This window comes from Pseudonaja textilis, chromosome Z, assembly GCF_049901715.1.
Source record: "Pseudonaja textilis isolate UNSWEBS1 chromosome Z, rPseTex1.2, whole genome shotgun sequence".
In the NCBI taxonomy this organism is placed as follows: domain Eukaryota; kingdom Metazoa; phylum Chordata; class Lepidosauria; order Squamata; family Elapidae; genus Pseudonaja; species Pseudonaja textilis.
Window position 1 is genome coordinate 90,731,694 of NC_142008.1, and position 15,303 is coordinate 90,746,996.

General features: G+C 36.9%; 1 protein-coding gene across 1 annotated transcript in view; it reads left to right on the top strand.

Annotated features, from left to right (window-relative positions):
* Positions 1 to 14,332, top strand: part of CDK12 (cyclin dependent kinase 12) — a 32,014-nt gene extending 17,682 nt beyond the window's left edge. Inside the window, 10 exon segments of the mRNA XM_026717597.2 lie at positions 139 to 328; positions 1,357 to 1,413; positions 2,130 to 2,231; positions 2,742 to 2,819; positions 4,452 to 4,568; positions 6,899 to 7,030; positions 7,660 to 7,874; positions 10,629 to 11,096; positions 12,574 to 12,618; positions 12,621 to 14,332. Coding sequence (XP_026573382.2) covers positions 139 to 328; positions 1,357 to 1,413; positions 2,130 to 2,231; positions 2,742 to 2,819; positions 4,452 to 4,568; positions 6,899 to 7,030; positions 7,660 to 7,874; positions 10,629 to 11,096; positions 12,574 to 12,618; positions 12,621 to 13,237 — 2,021 coding nt within the window. The 3' untranslated portion in view covers positions 13,238 to 14,332.
* Positions 14,333 to 15,303: the final 971 nt, after the last annotated feature.

A 15,303-nucleotide genomic window follows, 5' to 3' on the forward strand; every position in this document is an offset into this window, starting at 1 on the left:
ACAATTTATGGCATTACATTTTCCTACTTATGGCATAATATACTTTAGAATATTCCCAGGGTATTTGATGTGCTAAATGTTCATATTTTAATTCTTAAATAAAAATAGTGGTGTTGGTTTTTTTTAATCTTCTGGTAGGTGCCTTTTATCTTGTATTTGAATATATGGACCATGACCTCATGGGATTGCTAGAATCTGGGTTGGTGCATTTCTCAGAGGACCATATCAAATCATTCATGAAGCAGTTGATGGAGGGACTGGACTATTGTCACAAAAAAAACTTTCTTCATCGAGATATCAAATGTTCCAACATCTTATTAAACAACAGGTAATGATGTAAATTTATTTTGTATTAGATGACTTTGTATGGGAATTGAATAATTATTTTCTCAATGTTGTATCTAGTATGTTTAAAAAATGTCTGTTGTATTCTTACCCTTCCTGAGATATGGGGAAGATGCTTTGCTCTGTATTCTTTTCCTGCTCTAGTAATAATTTGAAAGCAAAAATTTACTTATTAATGTACTAGCATCATGAAACACATTTCTAATGGAGATCTATCTGACTATCATTGTTCCATCAAGTAAAACATCTTTTATATACGCTGTTTGTTCATTTGAGTTACATATATTTTGCCATAATTTCTGTTAAAGAATCATGCCACCTAGGGTCATTTTTTGTGAGATAGGCTAGATAAATTATAATAAAAAGCTGCTAGTTTTCTATCAGAACGAATCTTTCTTATTATGGTGACACCAGATCCAATCTAGTTCATCTATATGACTTCATATATACATTTTCACAGCAAAGGGGGATTTGTCATGAATATTTGTCTTATTTAATATATTTTAATCTGATATCACCCAGAGAACTCTTCCAAACATACTGCATTCCCATTGGATTCATACTCTCATTATGGAAATAATTCTGAGAGGAAAAAAGGCCACGGGCAGCTGATCTCAGCAGAACTATTGGATCTGGTCCTCATATTTTAAAAATTCTGAGGCTATTTATTAATTACCTTCCATTACTATTGTAACACTCCCCCTGGTGCATATTTAGCGCTCTATTACACCAAGGGGGAACTGATCAATGAACTGATGAATAACTTGAAAATGTATTTCCGTGCATTGTTGCTGCCCCCAGGCTTCTATAAGGATAGATTATGTAGTTGAAAAATAGATTATATCTATAAATTTGTAGGATAATTTTGTAGGGAATCTCTTCTGTAGGAGATTACTATGTCTTGAAAGTGTTACTTACAGGTACCTGCTGCAAATTCAGTAATTCTTGTTTATGCAGTGTTGCTCTTTTGTGTAAAATGTTACTAAGGGTTCATAATTATTTTTTTTGCAGTGGGCAGATCAAGCTGGCAGACTTTGGTCTTGCCCGACTTTACAGTTCAGAAGAAAGGTAAGATGTTTAAGAGGGGCATAGGCATGACCTTAGATATTTTACATGTAATATACCTGTTTGGGTTGCTGTGCAAACCCTATTGAATTCAATTGCAAACAAATATGTAGGCATTATCTTTGTTGTCTCTCTTTTTGAGTTAGTGGTATTAGTGAGAGAGCTGATTGCACTGTCTTTGCCTATTTTTAATCATCTTGGTTATGCCTTGGACTTAGAACTAAATTTATAGTTCATTTATAATCCACTTTAATCTTAAACTTATTGAAGCCATTAAGTGAATTCTTTTGAGCTTTAGATCCCTGACAATAAAAGCAATGATTTTACCAATTTTGTTTACAATTTATCAGAGAGAAAGCATTGACCTATCTTTTTTTTTAATCAATGAAAGCATCCTGTTTGAACACCTGATAGATGATGATTTCTTTGTAGAGAGGGGAATGAGATCAGAGGCAGTTTATTTCTTGTATCTGAACTGTGATATGCAGGTATCTGCCTATCACAAAAATGTGTTCTGCAATTGCATCTTGATCACTTTTCATCATGAATGTTTCAGGCTGGACTTGAGGGTGATTTTAAATGAAATTTGTAAATTTAAAATTCTGCTTAAATAATCAATAGCCATTCTGTTGATTGTACCATCTGATATATTTCTGTTAACATTGATTTTTACAGAATTATTGAATCTAAATGTATTTTATAATTGTTTTCTCACTTAGCCGTCCATATACCAATAAAGTCATTACATTATGGTATCGACCACCAGAATTGCTGCTAGGCGAGGAGCGTTACACACCAGCTATAGATGTTTGGAGCTGTGGGTAAGCCAGTGACTCTTCCATGCTTTGGTTTCTGACTTAAACTTGTGGTTACTACCTACAGTGGTTCATACCTCAAGGTTTAAGCATTGTGTAGCTGAAATGCTATTTAGTTTTGATCTTCCTTAAATAATATGATAAATCTAAATTTTTGCTGTTTCTTTGGACAGTAGCCACAAGCACATGCAAGAGCTCACTTCTAAAAAAAGCCTTCAGGTTTTTGTATTTAAGATATTCTATTGTTTCTTTTTATAAATGTGAACTAAAACATTACCATTGTTCATGGCAATAATTTTCTTCAGAAGAAAATATGAAGATCTCTCTCTCACACAAGGCAATGGGAAATGCTGCTCGGTAAATACAGATAGGTCCTTTGCATGCACCTTTCATTGGCAATTTGCTAGATACCTAATAAGATCCTTAGGCAACCAAGATAAGCTTGCCATCTCTCCCTCCCCCCAAATACTCCAGTTTATGCTATTGGTGTTTTAGCTTGTTCTGTTTTCTTCCTAGTTGCATCCTTGGGGAACTGTTTACAAAGAAACCTATTTTTCAAGCTAATCTTGAGTTGTCCCAGCTTGAATTAATCAGGTAAAGCATTCTATGAATGATAGAAAGGAGATCGGGCACAGGAAGTAGTTTGTGTATTCTGCCTTGGCTGTGCCAGCAGTTGTCATATTTTGTAGAATTGCAAGCAATTATATTAGGTCCAGATCAGATCTATAAACAGTATGTACCAGCTGATTGCTCATGTTAGAAATGTACGTAGATGCCAAAATAAATGCTTTTCTTAAGTTTTTGAACTTATGTAACTATATCTTATATTATGAGTCTTTATCTCCAGTCTGGTAATCCACTCTTCAGGAGATAGGAACCCAGACTTCTGTATATGCAGCTTAGCTATAATTTTGAATTGTGATTCTAATGATGCCGTTAGATTACCAGAAACTGGCATTTAGACTCCCTTTAGATACCATACAAAGAGGCCAGGGCGGAAAAGAATCGCTATGTGACTTATTTAGCTGGTCAACATCTGCTAATCCTTGAGAAAAAAAAATGTTTGCAGTTTCATCAGCTGCAAAGTCTTCTCTCAAGTAACTTAATCCTTGTTAGGAATTTTTCTAAAATCTGAAATCCATTGCCTGGGCCCAGAGTTGCCTTATTGGTGAGATGGACAGCATTTGAGTTAAATAAATAAATACATTTTTATTATTCATCTACAAGTGTCTTCTTTAGCTAATCTTAATCATGGCTTGCCTCACCCATGCTGGCAGAGGGGCCATAATGTAGATCTTGTCAGCCAAGGAATTTCAGCTGACAGGATCCAGGAGAAGAGCCCTCTGGATATTTCAAAAGTACCTCAAGACAATGACCCTGCCAGATGGCTTGGGACCCCAGTGGGGGAGCTCCATACTGGATTCAGTAGATAAAACTCAAGGCCACCTCCCCCCCCATGCGTTTGGTTCCCTTCTATGCTATCTTGTCTCATTAATTGTATCTGTTAAATCTTTTTATTTTCTGTGTTTTTGTAATTGATAATTTTAATGTTTTTTCAATGTTTTTTATGTTAAAAGCCACCCAGAGTTGTTGGATATGAGATGGAGGGCAAATAAATGTAATCAATCAATCATCTCTGCTTGTCAGAATGTTCAGTTTGCTACTGTATGTAGCAAACTCATTTCTGTGGTTCTTTAAATACTACCAAAAAAAGATAGGCTCTTCTTCATATGTCTTCTGCATTTAGAGATGACTAATGGAAATTTCAATTTTGCTGCCCAAATGATATTTCATTTTATTTTCTCTGATGTTCTTTTTATTTCAGTTTTAAAGTCCATGCTAATAACTATTAATGAATCCTTTGAGATATTTCAAATAAAATTTGAGTTTAATTAGACAGAATTGAAAATCATTTATGTATACTCTGTGAATTTCCTCTTTAAAAATTAGTAGTGAGAGGGAGGGTGGGGGAGAGAGAGAGAGAGAGAGAGAGACCCAAAATCATCCAGCTAGATCTTGCAATATCCTACTTTCTAGGCTAGCACATTAGCCACTATGCCAAAGGATATTGGTTTCTACATTGCATAATGGGGAAAGGTGATATGCAAGTGTTGGTAATGTATTATTTGGAGTTGGATGGGTAATTTGAACATAACCATAAAACTGAGTGAGTTCAAGTATTATGTTTATTGAGAAATTCAAAACTGTATTTATATTTCCTTGCAGCCGTCTTTGTGGGAGCCCGTGTCCAGCTGCCTGGCCAGATGTCATCAAACTTCCCTACTTCAACACCATGAAACCTAAGAAGCAATATCGTAGGCGCCTGCGGGAGGAGTTTTCTTTGTAAGTTGGCATACTTTGGATGAGAGCATAGCATTGTATGCAGTATGTCCTCATGTTTAGTATAATAATAAAGCACAATATCTAATTTTTTATTTCTATATGCGGTCTGTGTGAATATGGTATGATGTAGTGGTGCAGAGGCTATCCACTTGTTTTCCTAAAAAAGCTTGCTCAAGTTCCTCCCTTTCAGAAAACAGGTTAAGGTAGGCTGGACTAGAACTCACAGTCTCCTGGTTTCTAGATCAATTTTTGGGGATGGAAAAGAGAGAAGGATGAAATTGTTGACCGCTATGTCTCATGTAGGCTTACTGCAGTTATAGATAATTTTATTTGGCCCAATGTATATTGTTAATTGTATTGGATTTTAGATACCTGTGAACTCCCAGGGTCTGTAAAACATTCATGGGCCTAAAGTCACAAACTTCTAGTGGATTCTAGATGAGAATTAGGAGAGGACATGGGGACATTTACCTGTTTCAGCTGTTAACTGCATTCAGTAGTGTCCAATAAGTGTCTTGGATAAAGGGGGAGGAGTGATTACTTACTGCCAGCATACAGAAAAAATACAATTTGTTTTTTTCCCCCATACTTGAGAATACTTTGCACTCAAGAGCATCCATTCTTAGGCAATTCATGGTTGGGCAAATAGATGAAATTAAAATATGCTACAAGATTTCATTTCAGGGTTTGGGACTCCTAGTACTTTGTTATTAGAACTGTTTTTTAAATAAATAATTTGTGCTGATATTATTGTGGTATTTATTCATCTCAGTTGTGTTTTGATTTGAATGGAGAAGGCATGTGGATATGAGTAAATATACATGTGGATATGAGTAAATATATTTGCTGCCAAATTCCCAAAGCATTTTCTCTTTTGTCAGCACATAGATTGGTACATTCATTTGAATTACTATGTATGCCACAACCATGTACATTTGATAGAAATGAATGAAGGCATAATTATTTGTTTAGTCAGCAGAGAGCATTAGATCCATGTCCCGAGGCAGTAGGCTTTAAGCAAGGAAAGAAATGAGAAAATTCATACGTGTGGCCTCAATTTTTAGTGATTTAATCCCAACACAACTGATACCAGTTTAAGATCATCCCATCCATTCTTCCAGAGCTGGTGTATTAGACTGATTTTTAAATGAACATATGGAGATGACTAATAATCAAATTTGTCCATCTAATCCAGAAACATCTGCTTTGACTAGTAACAGTTCTTCAAGCAAACATTTTACAATTGATAATCATAAACACATGGGTTTGAAGCACAAATTATCAGAATCATGTACCTGCAAGTATCACATTGCAGTATAGATAGTCCTCGATTCACAACAATTAATTTAATGACCACTCAAAGTTACACAGCAACACTGAAAAAAGTGACCTACGCCTATTTTTCACATTTAGAATCCTTTCAGCATCCCCATGGTCATGTGATCAAATTCAGATGCTTGGCAACTGACTCATATTTATGATGGTTGCAGTGTCCTGGGGTCATGTGATCATCTTTTGCGACCTTCTGACAAGCAAAATCAATGGGGAAGCCAGATTCACGTAACAACTATGTTACTAACTTTTTAACGACTGCAGTGATTCACTTAACAACTATGGCAAGAAAGATCGTAAAATGGAGTAAAATTCACTTAACAACTCTCACTTAGCAACAGAACTTTTGGGCTCAATTGTGGTCACAAGTCAAGGACTATCTGTATGAAAGACAGATGTGTATCCATATTCAGTGAACAAGTTCTTTCCCATAGGCTTGACCCCAAAGGGCTCATTCTGACCTACCTTTCACGGAGTGCTGCCCTTTAAAAAAACGGTTCTGCAGGTGTCAGTTGAATTTACTGACAAAAGCATAAGGCAAACAAGGACTATGTTGGTGTTCCACAGGTTCCCTGAAGTACATTTTGGAATATGACATTGAAATATTATTCATAGTTGGAAAGAGCCTTGGAGGCACAAAATACATAGTTAGATGCTATAGATTGGCCACACCTGGTAAAACTTGAAAAGTTTGTCTTAAATATTTGAAAGTTATGTCAAGTAATTTGACTTCTGAAATTTTATAGTGCTATATTTTACCATTTAATTTTTTAATCTTAATTTAAATATCTTAATGTTGATTTTATATGTTGTTTATATTTTAATTACATTGTACATTACACAGGTCCCCTCCTTGAAAAAGGTGGATGATTAAGAAATAGGAGATATATATATATATATATATATATATATATATATATATATATATATATATTAATTAGTGCTGATTATTGTGTCAACTCTGGCCTCTCCTCTCCATATTTTTTCTCATCTTCTAGCATTCCTTCTGCTGCCCTTGACTTGCTAGACCATATGCTAACACTGGACCCCAATAAACGATGTACAGCAGAGCAAGCCTTGCAGAGTGATTTCCTAAAGGATGTTGATATCAGCAAGATGGATCCTCCAGAGTAAGTATCCTGCTAAAGGAAAAAGAAACCCATCCTTGGTTTACAAGCTAGTTCAAATTTGGAGGATAGCTTAGAATTGCCTACCTTGTACTTCAGTCCTGATATCTACTTTTTCTTTGTACATGCAAAGGCTGCTGGCATCCCCTTTATTCCTATGATATGTCTGCACGTAGCCACCTCCCACATTTTTTGGGGATGTGTGTGTGTCAAGTTCTTTGTGGAATCTGTTGGAGCTACAGATAGATGAGGCAAGGAGAAAATTGTTTAATCCAAGAAAAAATAGACATGTCTAGATTCAAGCCACATTTTTTCTGTAACTCCAAATTTATTTACTGAAATGGCCCTTGATATATATGCCCTAAGCTTTAAAACAGTAGTAGTGCAATTCTTGTGGCTTCTGTATAGCTTTAAAGCCTTTTGTGAAATCTAAGTTTATTCTTCCTCTCATTCACTCACTCCAAATGACCTCCCTTTTGACTTATATAAGAGTTTCTAACACACGAGAAAGGAGTTTTGCATTGGACTATTGGGGTAATGAGAGAAATACCAATAATCTAATATTAGAATTTTTATTTTAATTGTTTGCCCTTGCCATTATTGTCTCTAATGTTTATGTATTGTCTTTCTAGCCTCCCTCGTTGGCAGGATTGTCATGAACTCTGGAGCAAGAAACGCAGGCGGCAACGGCAAAGTGGGATTGCGGTCGAGGAACCTCTCTTAGCAAAGGTTTCCCGGAAGGACACAGCCTCTGTAATAAGCACTGAAGCTATCAAGAATCATAGCAGCCCAATACCCCCCCAGCCTGCTCAGATCAAAACACAACCTTGTGCTGGAGACTCATTTGGTTAGTGCATAACCTAAGAAAATCCTTCAAAATTTAATTAATTGGCAGGATTTTTTGCATCCTTACGTATTTGGAAATTCAACTTTCCAAACTGACTTAGAGGTACTTAGAATAGTGGTGTGTACTTTTTAAAAACACCATATGCATGTTAATAATAGTAATTAGTAATACATTCTTTATAGCCAATTTTGATTAGACATTTCTTAGCTTTATTCCACCTTAATTAAAGTTTCTGGGTAGTTTTTGGAAATTTATACAATAATAATAATTTATTAAACTTGTAGGCGGCCACCTAGTGGTCAACAATCTTGGGTAGCTCACAACAATCAAACAAAGAAATTATAATAAAATTAATAAAAGAGAAAATATAATATTAAAAAAATGGCAAGCACAATGAAGCAAGGGGTCTTACTCTCCCTTGAGAAAGCAAGGGTAAAGAGCCAGTAAATTTGTTGAATTTCAGTTTAGCAGTATTTTGATGGAAATCTCTTTACCATTTTACATGTGGATAAATTCCCATTCACATATGTATATAATATGCATAATATGCATATAATGCATCATGTATTAACTTCAATCAATAGTATTTGTTCTTCAGACAGGGTTTACTTGTGCCTGTTCAGGAACTAGGTCTCTACGTTTTTATTAAACATATCTAATAAATGTATTTTGGGAGTGCTGTGGCTCTGTGGTTAAACTGAGCTTTTCAGTTGGGAATCTAACAGCCCAGCTTTCAGACCTAAGTGCTGTGCAATGGGGTGAGTTCCCTTACTTGCCCCAGCTCCTGCCCACCTAACAGTTTCAAAGCATACAAATGCAAATAAATAAAGAGGTACCACTTTGGTGGGGAGGTAACAGCACCCCCTGCCCCTTGATGTAGTGATACTGGCCACATGACCATGGAAATGTCTTTGGACAATGCTGGCTCCCTCGGCCAAGAAACAGAGATGAGCACTGCCCTGTAGAATCAGACATGATTGGATAGGGGATATCTTTACCTTTTATCTTTACCTTATTGGACATTTCAGATAAATATATGTAAACAAAGAAGGGAAAAAAGGGACAAAAAAGTAAGCAAGGGATTTACAAATGTCTTAGGAGATGATAATTTTCCAGAATATAATTAACTGATTGTGAATAATAGAATACATTATATCATTTTAAAAGCTTGAACATCAGTTTTAATCTCTAAGCAAAGCATACATATCTAGAAACATAGTCAATACAATACACTGGAGCCTTGGGTCACGAACGATCCTGTTCGTGACCAGATTGCGTGGTGAACAAAAAATCCACCCAACTTTTGAATCTGGTCACGATTCAAAAATCAGGTGGCGAACAAAATCGGTGTGGAAAGATTCCTGTTCTGCGCCGATTTCCCCTTTGCCGTTTTTTGGGGGGGTCCACACATGCCCAGATGGTCGTGCTTCCAGTCCCAACCAAATTGGGTTGCGACCGTAGTCCTGGAACGGATTACAGTTGTGACCCAAGGCTCCACTGTATAAATCATAAAATGAAATTTGTGAATCTCAGTAAATTCAGTCCATATTATTAGAAGTAACTCTGCTTTAGAAGTCCTATGAAATTGCAATATAGACTTGGAGTCCTACTGATCATTGACAGTATTTTATTAATAAAATTATGCTGAGTTATTTAAATTTTGCATGTGATAGAATCTGTATATTGAATTATAATTGAAGAATCCAGTTTGAATTAAAATCTGTGTCAGATTTACTTTTGAGATACACATTATTTTAGTCATTGAGGCACACTTCTACAATTAATTAACTATTCAAGGGCTGTTGAAGTATCCAGTCCTAATGTCTCTTCTGTTCCTTACTCGGTGTATCACTGACTTCAAAGATTTATTTAGTATATCTTCTCATCCAATGACCTGGTTGAAAGTCACACTAAAAACAGTCCTGCAGACTTGAACAAAGAACAGATTATAAATAACTAAAATGCTGCTTTTTGCTCTCAGTTTAGAATTCTTTTCAAAAGACTAATGCGTTAATAGTTTCTGAAGAGTCCCAGTAAAGTTAACAGGTTCATTTTTCTGTCTTTTCTGACTTCTATCATCTACACACTAAATTGAGCTAAATTCTGGAATCTGAAAACAGATGGGGCAAATGCACCGAGGAAGCTGAGGCTGCAATTCCAATAGGCAGTAGTGCAAATTAGCAGGTGTATAAAACTGGATCAAACAGAGGAATTTCCTTAATAGTGTAGCCATATACAATAAAGGTGAAATGTGTGCTTTCCAGTTGTACAGTCTAGACTGATCCCCCAAATTAGTGAATGTCAGTTTTCCTGAACTTCAGTTTTTATAATCTCCAGCTAATAACATGAAGGCTAAGTTCCAGGTGACTAGAGGATACCAGACTGAGAAATGTTTCCGTAGATTCAGCTCCGCAAATACAATCCATCCTGGTATGTGAGATGAGAAGCTGGGCTTATATGATAGTTCTCCCTCTAGCATTTTGAATGAATCTCCTACTAGTATTTTGAATTGCTCTGGTTAACTTTTCTGTTTGCCCCTCTGTACATACCCTATGTCCTTAGACTGTTGTGTCATTTACTATTCTTACATTAAATAATTTTAAAAATTATTTTTTGAAGGAAAAGAGGAGAATAACACTAAATGTGTCTATAAGTAAGATGTAGTTACATATAGACACTTTCCTGGTCTACTTTTTCTAAGGTCTTCTTGCTTCTTTTTCTGTTCCCTGTTGCCTTCCTTCATGTTTTCAGCAGGTCTTGGTGACATCACACAACAGCTGAATCAGAGTGAGCTGGCTGTCTTACTGAACTTGTTGCAGAGCCAGACAGACCTAAGTGTTCCACAGATGGCCCAACTACTCAACATTCATTCAAACCCTGAGATGCAACAACAGCTAGAGGCCCTTAACCAGTCTATCAATGCACTCACTGAAGCCACCACCACCACCACCACCACCATTCAACTGCAGGATTCCCAGAAAGTGCCTGAAGAGGAAACAGCTGTTGAGGAACCACCCCCACCAGCCCATCCCTCTGAGGAACAACCCACTCCTGAAGCAGCAGGCACTCAGGGAGACATGCAAAGCGTTCTGGCAGTTTTGCTGAGCCAGCTAATTAAAACCCAAGAGCCTGCAACAAATACAGAGCAGAATAGCAGTGAGAAGAACAGTGATCTACAGGGGCAACGGAAAACCCCCACTTTGCCTCAGGAGGAAACTGCAGGTAAATAATTGTGACACCCCCTTGCTCCTAGGACTTAAGGGGGAAAATTATATGGGTCTTTCCATGTGGTAAATAAAAAACACTTTGAATATTCTTTAACCAAGCCTGGTAGTCGTCTCTGAGTGTGTGTGGAATCTGGCAACAGTTTGGGGTTCCTGAAAGTACTCGTCATAAGACCTTGAGCAAGTTGTGTACTCTTGGCCCTAGCTTCTCTTGTGAAAGAATTTTTAGGATGTAAGGCTGGGAAGTCTTGGCATGTACCTTGTTCAATTGAGAAGTGATTGCTCAGATATTCTCTTATATCAGTTTTCATGCACATGGAAGCTAGCATGGTACTGAGAAGGCTAGATCATAGTCCTCCTCATTATTGCCCTAGCTTTGTGCTTAGAAACCTTACATTTAGTCTTTAGAATGTTAGAAGACTAAAGCCTATAATTAATGTTACTCTAATTAAATCTTTAAGTCCTTTATGAAGGTGAACTTAAAATAGTTGCTGATCTGTGCTGAGGAAATGAGTTCTAAAGAAGTCTGTTCTACAAATGAGAGGACACAGATTCTCCCACTGAGGCCTACCCCATCATCTCACCCTTCTTATGAAAGAAACTATCACAGTCTAAACTGAAGTAGAAATTCCAGGTGCTTATTCTGAACTAGGCCAATATTGGTGGGGAGGGTCCATTCTTATCAGCTTCAATGGTTTGGGATATCTGATATCTTATCTATGGGGAGAACCCCTACATTTTACCAAAATGGAAATGAGCAGCATATTGCTTGGTCTCTTGCAATATTGAATCATTATACATTTCTTTCTTTTGGGTATTCCATATGGGTTTTGATTATGGGAAGGGCTATTGTATATTCTATATGGAATTTTGTTGTTTATATGATACTCTTCATAGTGAAAATAATATTTTCATTTGTTTAAAGGAGTGTATTTAGCTGCTTTATTTTCAGAGATAGTATTTGAAAATATGTGGGCCATGACTGCTGAAATTTAAGAAGATGAAGGAGAGGTTCAGCACCATTTTTTCTGGGAGGCAACTTCAGTACCCTGCCTAGATCTTTGTAACTAACTATGAAATCAGATGTATAATAAACAGTAAAAGCCAGAAATGATTATCTTGTACATGGGTCCCAGGAATTTAGACCAAGTTTGATGCAGAAATTTATTTTTCTTTGGTTTACCTCTTTTTTAAAAAGTTTTAAAGCACACACAGCTATTTCATACCTAGTACTATTACCCTGACTGGCTCTCAAAGATCTCAGAAGGAGAATTTTTGAGTCCTGCAGTATGCAATCCTTTTTATGTCCGATAATTTGAAAGTTATTTTATTCAAATATAATGTTCTCTTCCCTAAATGTTCCCACTTCCTTTATATCTCTCTCTGAAATGTTTGATGTTTGTTCACATGTACTTATGAGATGGTGTTTAAAAGAAGTAACCATTCCACAGCCTGTCCTCACATTCTCCCACCAGAGAAGAGACCCCCTGAGCCTCCTGGACCACCACTGCTGCCACCACCCAATCTGACGAAGAGAACAACTCTAATGCAGCTCAGGAGTTGAATCCGGCTATGACAGCCGCTCTCCTCCAACTTTTATCCCAGCAAGAGGCAGGGCTGCTGAGCCACCCAAAACAGGAACCCCAAGTTGCAAGGCCCTCCTTGGAATACACCAGGTCACAAACTTCATCCAGGACTTATACCACTGTCCGGCCTGAGGGCTGCAACTTTGATGTTGATGAAAGAAATTCCATCCAGACTTTAACAGAGACATCATCCCCAACTGCGGAGAAAAGTAGCACCTTCCTGGGTTCCACAAGCCACATCAGGGAGTCCAGCAGTTACCAGAGCACAGGATCAGTTCAGTTCCCTGGGGACCAGGACCTCCGTTTCACCCAAGTCCCCTTAGGGGTACGTTCTGCTATTGGGCAGTCCTTCATCAAAACTGAGGGGAGTAACAATACACTGGTACACTCAGAGGCCAACATTCATAACTACAATGAGGTGGGAGTAACAAATTCAAGTGACACAGGAACAAGCCACACGTGGGGAAACCCAGTCCAGTCCACTGCATACGGGAAAGCATTTCGTGGGCAGAATAGAGTACCTCCAAGAGGAGGAAGAGGGGTACCTTATTAAAATGACTGAAGAGATGGCATGAGGGGGGGTAGTGTTTACTTTCTTATTGTCTTGACCTCAGAGCAATTAGCTTGACGGGCAAACTATTGACCACCTACTATAGAAATGGTTGATCCCCCCCCCTCCCCCCTTTGCTCACTGGGCTGCTCTGTTTCTTTCCCCTCAGGGCTTTAGAATGAAAATTCTTTAGCCTTTTTGTGACATCATTCCATCCCCCAAAATCTATTGATTTGGGTTTGGTGTGATAAGTTTTGTTACATTGACAGGGGGGTGGGGGGGGGGAGGGAAAAGAAGGAAATATTTCTTAAAGAATAAATTGGAGACATGAATTGAATGTGCTTGTATGACTTGCGCTGTTATTTTTGACAGCCCACTGAAGATCTGGATGAGATGAATCAGTGTCTTGGTCTATGTTTTTTTGCAGAATAAAGTCTTAGAATGAGCTGTACTATTTCAATAGCAGGTAGAGAAATCCATATGTGGAGTAAGAGATAGAAATTTTCCCTTTTGTAGGTAGAAAATTCAGCATATTATGAAGAGAAATATTAGCCCAACATCCCCTTGGCTGTATTAATCATCTTTCTAAAGCCAAGACTGCACTTTCTGGGAAGAAGAATGCTTGAAAAGTGCAGTTCAGCATCATCAGTCACTCAACCAGCTCATTCTACGGCTCGTGTAGATCTAATCTCAGTATTGCAAAGTCCATACATGTTTTGTTTTTCTCTTGCCGCCTTGAATTTCAAGATTTGTCAGATGGTGCCTACATGCCTTTTATACTGAATTAGAAAAAAAAACTGCTTATGTTATGTAAGTCTTGGGATATTTTCCCTCTTCTTAGTTATTGTTTCTTTATATGAAAAGGCAGGAGGCTACATTCTTCCAAGGGTAAGCTGTTCCCTGGTTTACTGTGAAAAGCTATGTGCGGTTATACTTACTTCCAAACTTTAGCTGAACTAAGTTTCTGTAGTGAGTCCACTGAGTAGTGGATGGAATGATTATTTTTAAATTTTCCCTCTTAAGAATGGCAAGTGTCTTTTTGTTGAAGTTCATACAGCCTGAGTGAATGGCTAAAATAAAATAAAAACCAAAAACTTTGTAATTCTTAAATTCTTGGGGTAGAGGGTATTTAATACTAAAATGAAGGAAACTTGAATAGGTTTATTTTTTTCTCAGTCTTTAAAAGATAAGTGTTGATATCTCTTATATGATAAAACACTGTTTTCAGTGTTTGAGAAGACTTTTTGAAACATTCCTCAATAAAATGAGGGTACTTACTTATTTTTAATTCTATTTTTTATTTTTTGTTTTAGTAGTATCACTCATACTGATTAATTTTCAATTTCAATTTTTTTTATTCCTCTCCCCCATGTAGATCTTTGTGAAACATTGCACTGAAGGCTATAATGCTCCAAGATTTCAAAATACAGAATTATGGAGAGACATAATTTCTTAGTAACATGGCTCCACTTCCTCCCACTTCCAATTCTTTTAAATGAGGGTTTTCAAAGAGAGAAGCATGCTAGAAATTGAAAAGCATTGCGAATTTTGATAGTTGCTATAGATCATTAAAAAAAACCCTGCTTTCAAATTATAGCGAAGAAAAACTGCAATATTTGGGGAAGCACATTGCTGCTGAATATACTTTAAACATGATGAGGGAGTGATGTCATAATTGAAATTGAAACAAAGGGATAAGGGGGAATCATTAAGTATAGTAATGTGCCACCTTATATTAGAAAAATACTGTTTTCTTTGTTCTGCAAAGTGTAGAAAGTTTGCAAAATTCCAAGTGTAAATTTTGTGTGTACTTTAAAATCTTCAGTTCGTACTTAATGTGCAAAAAAAAAGTATTATATGTGCAGAATATGGTAAATAAAAGGGAGGGTTTTCTCTCTCTGATCCCCCTCCTTTATTATGCATTTTTCTTGATGTTTTTATGTTAGCAAGCTTAAATTGTCCTGGTATCCCAATCATATTCCTTCTATCCTTTCTTTTGTCTAAAGACAGAATTATCATTTAGCCATATGGCCATTCATTTTCTCTTGTATTCACCTGAAAGAATTTGA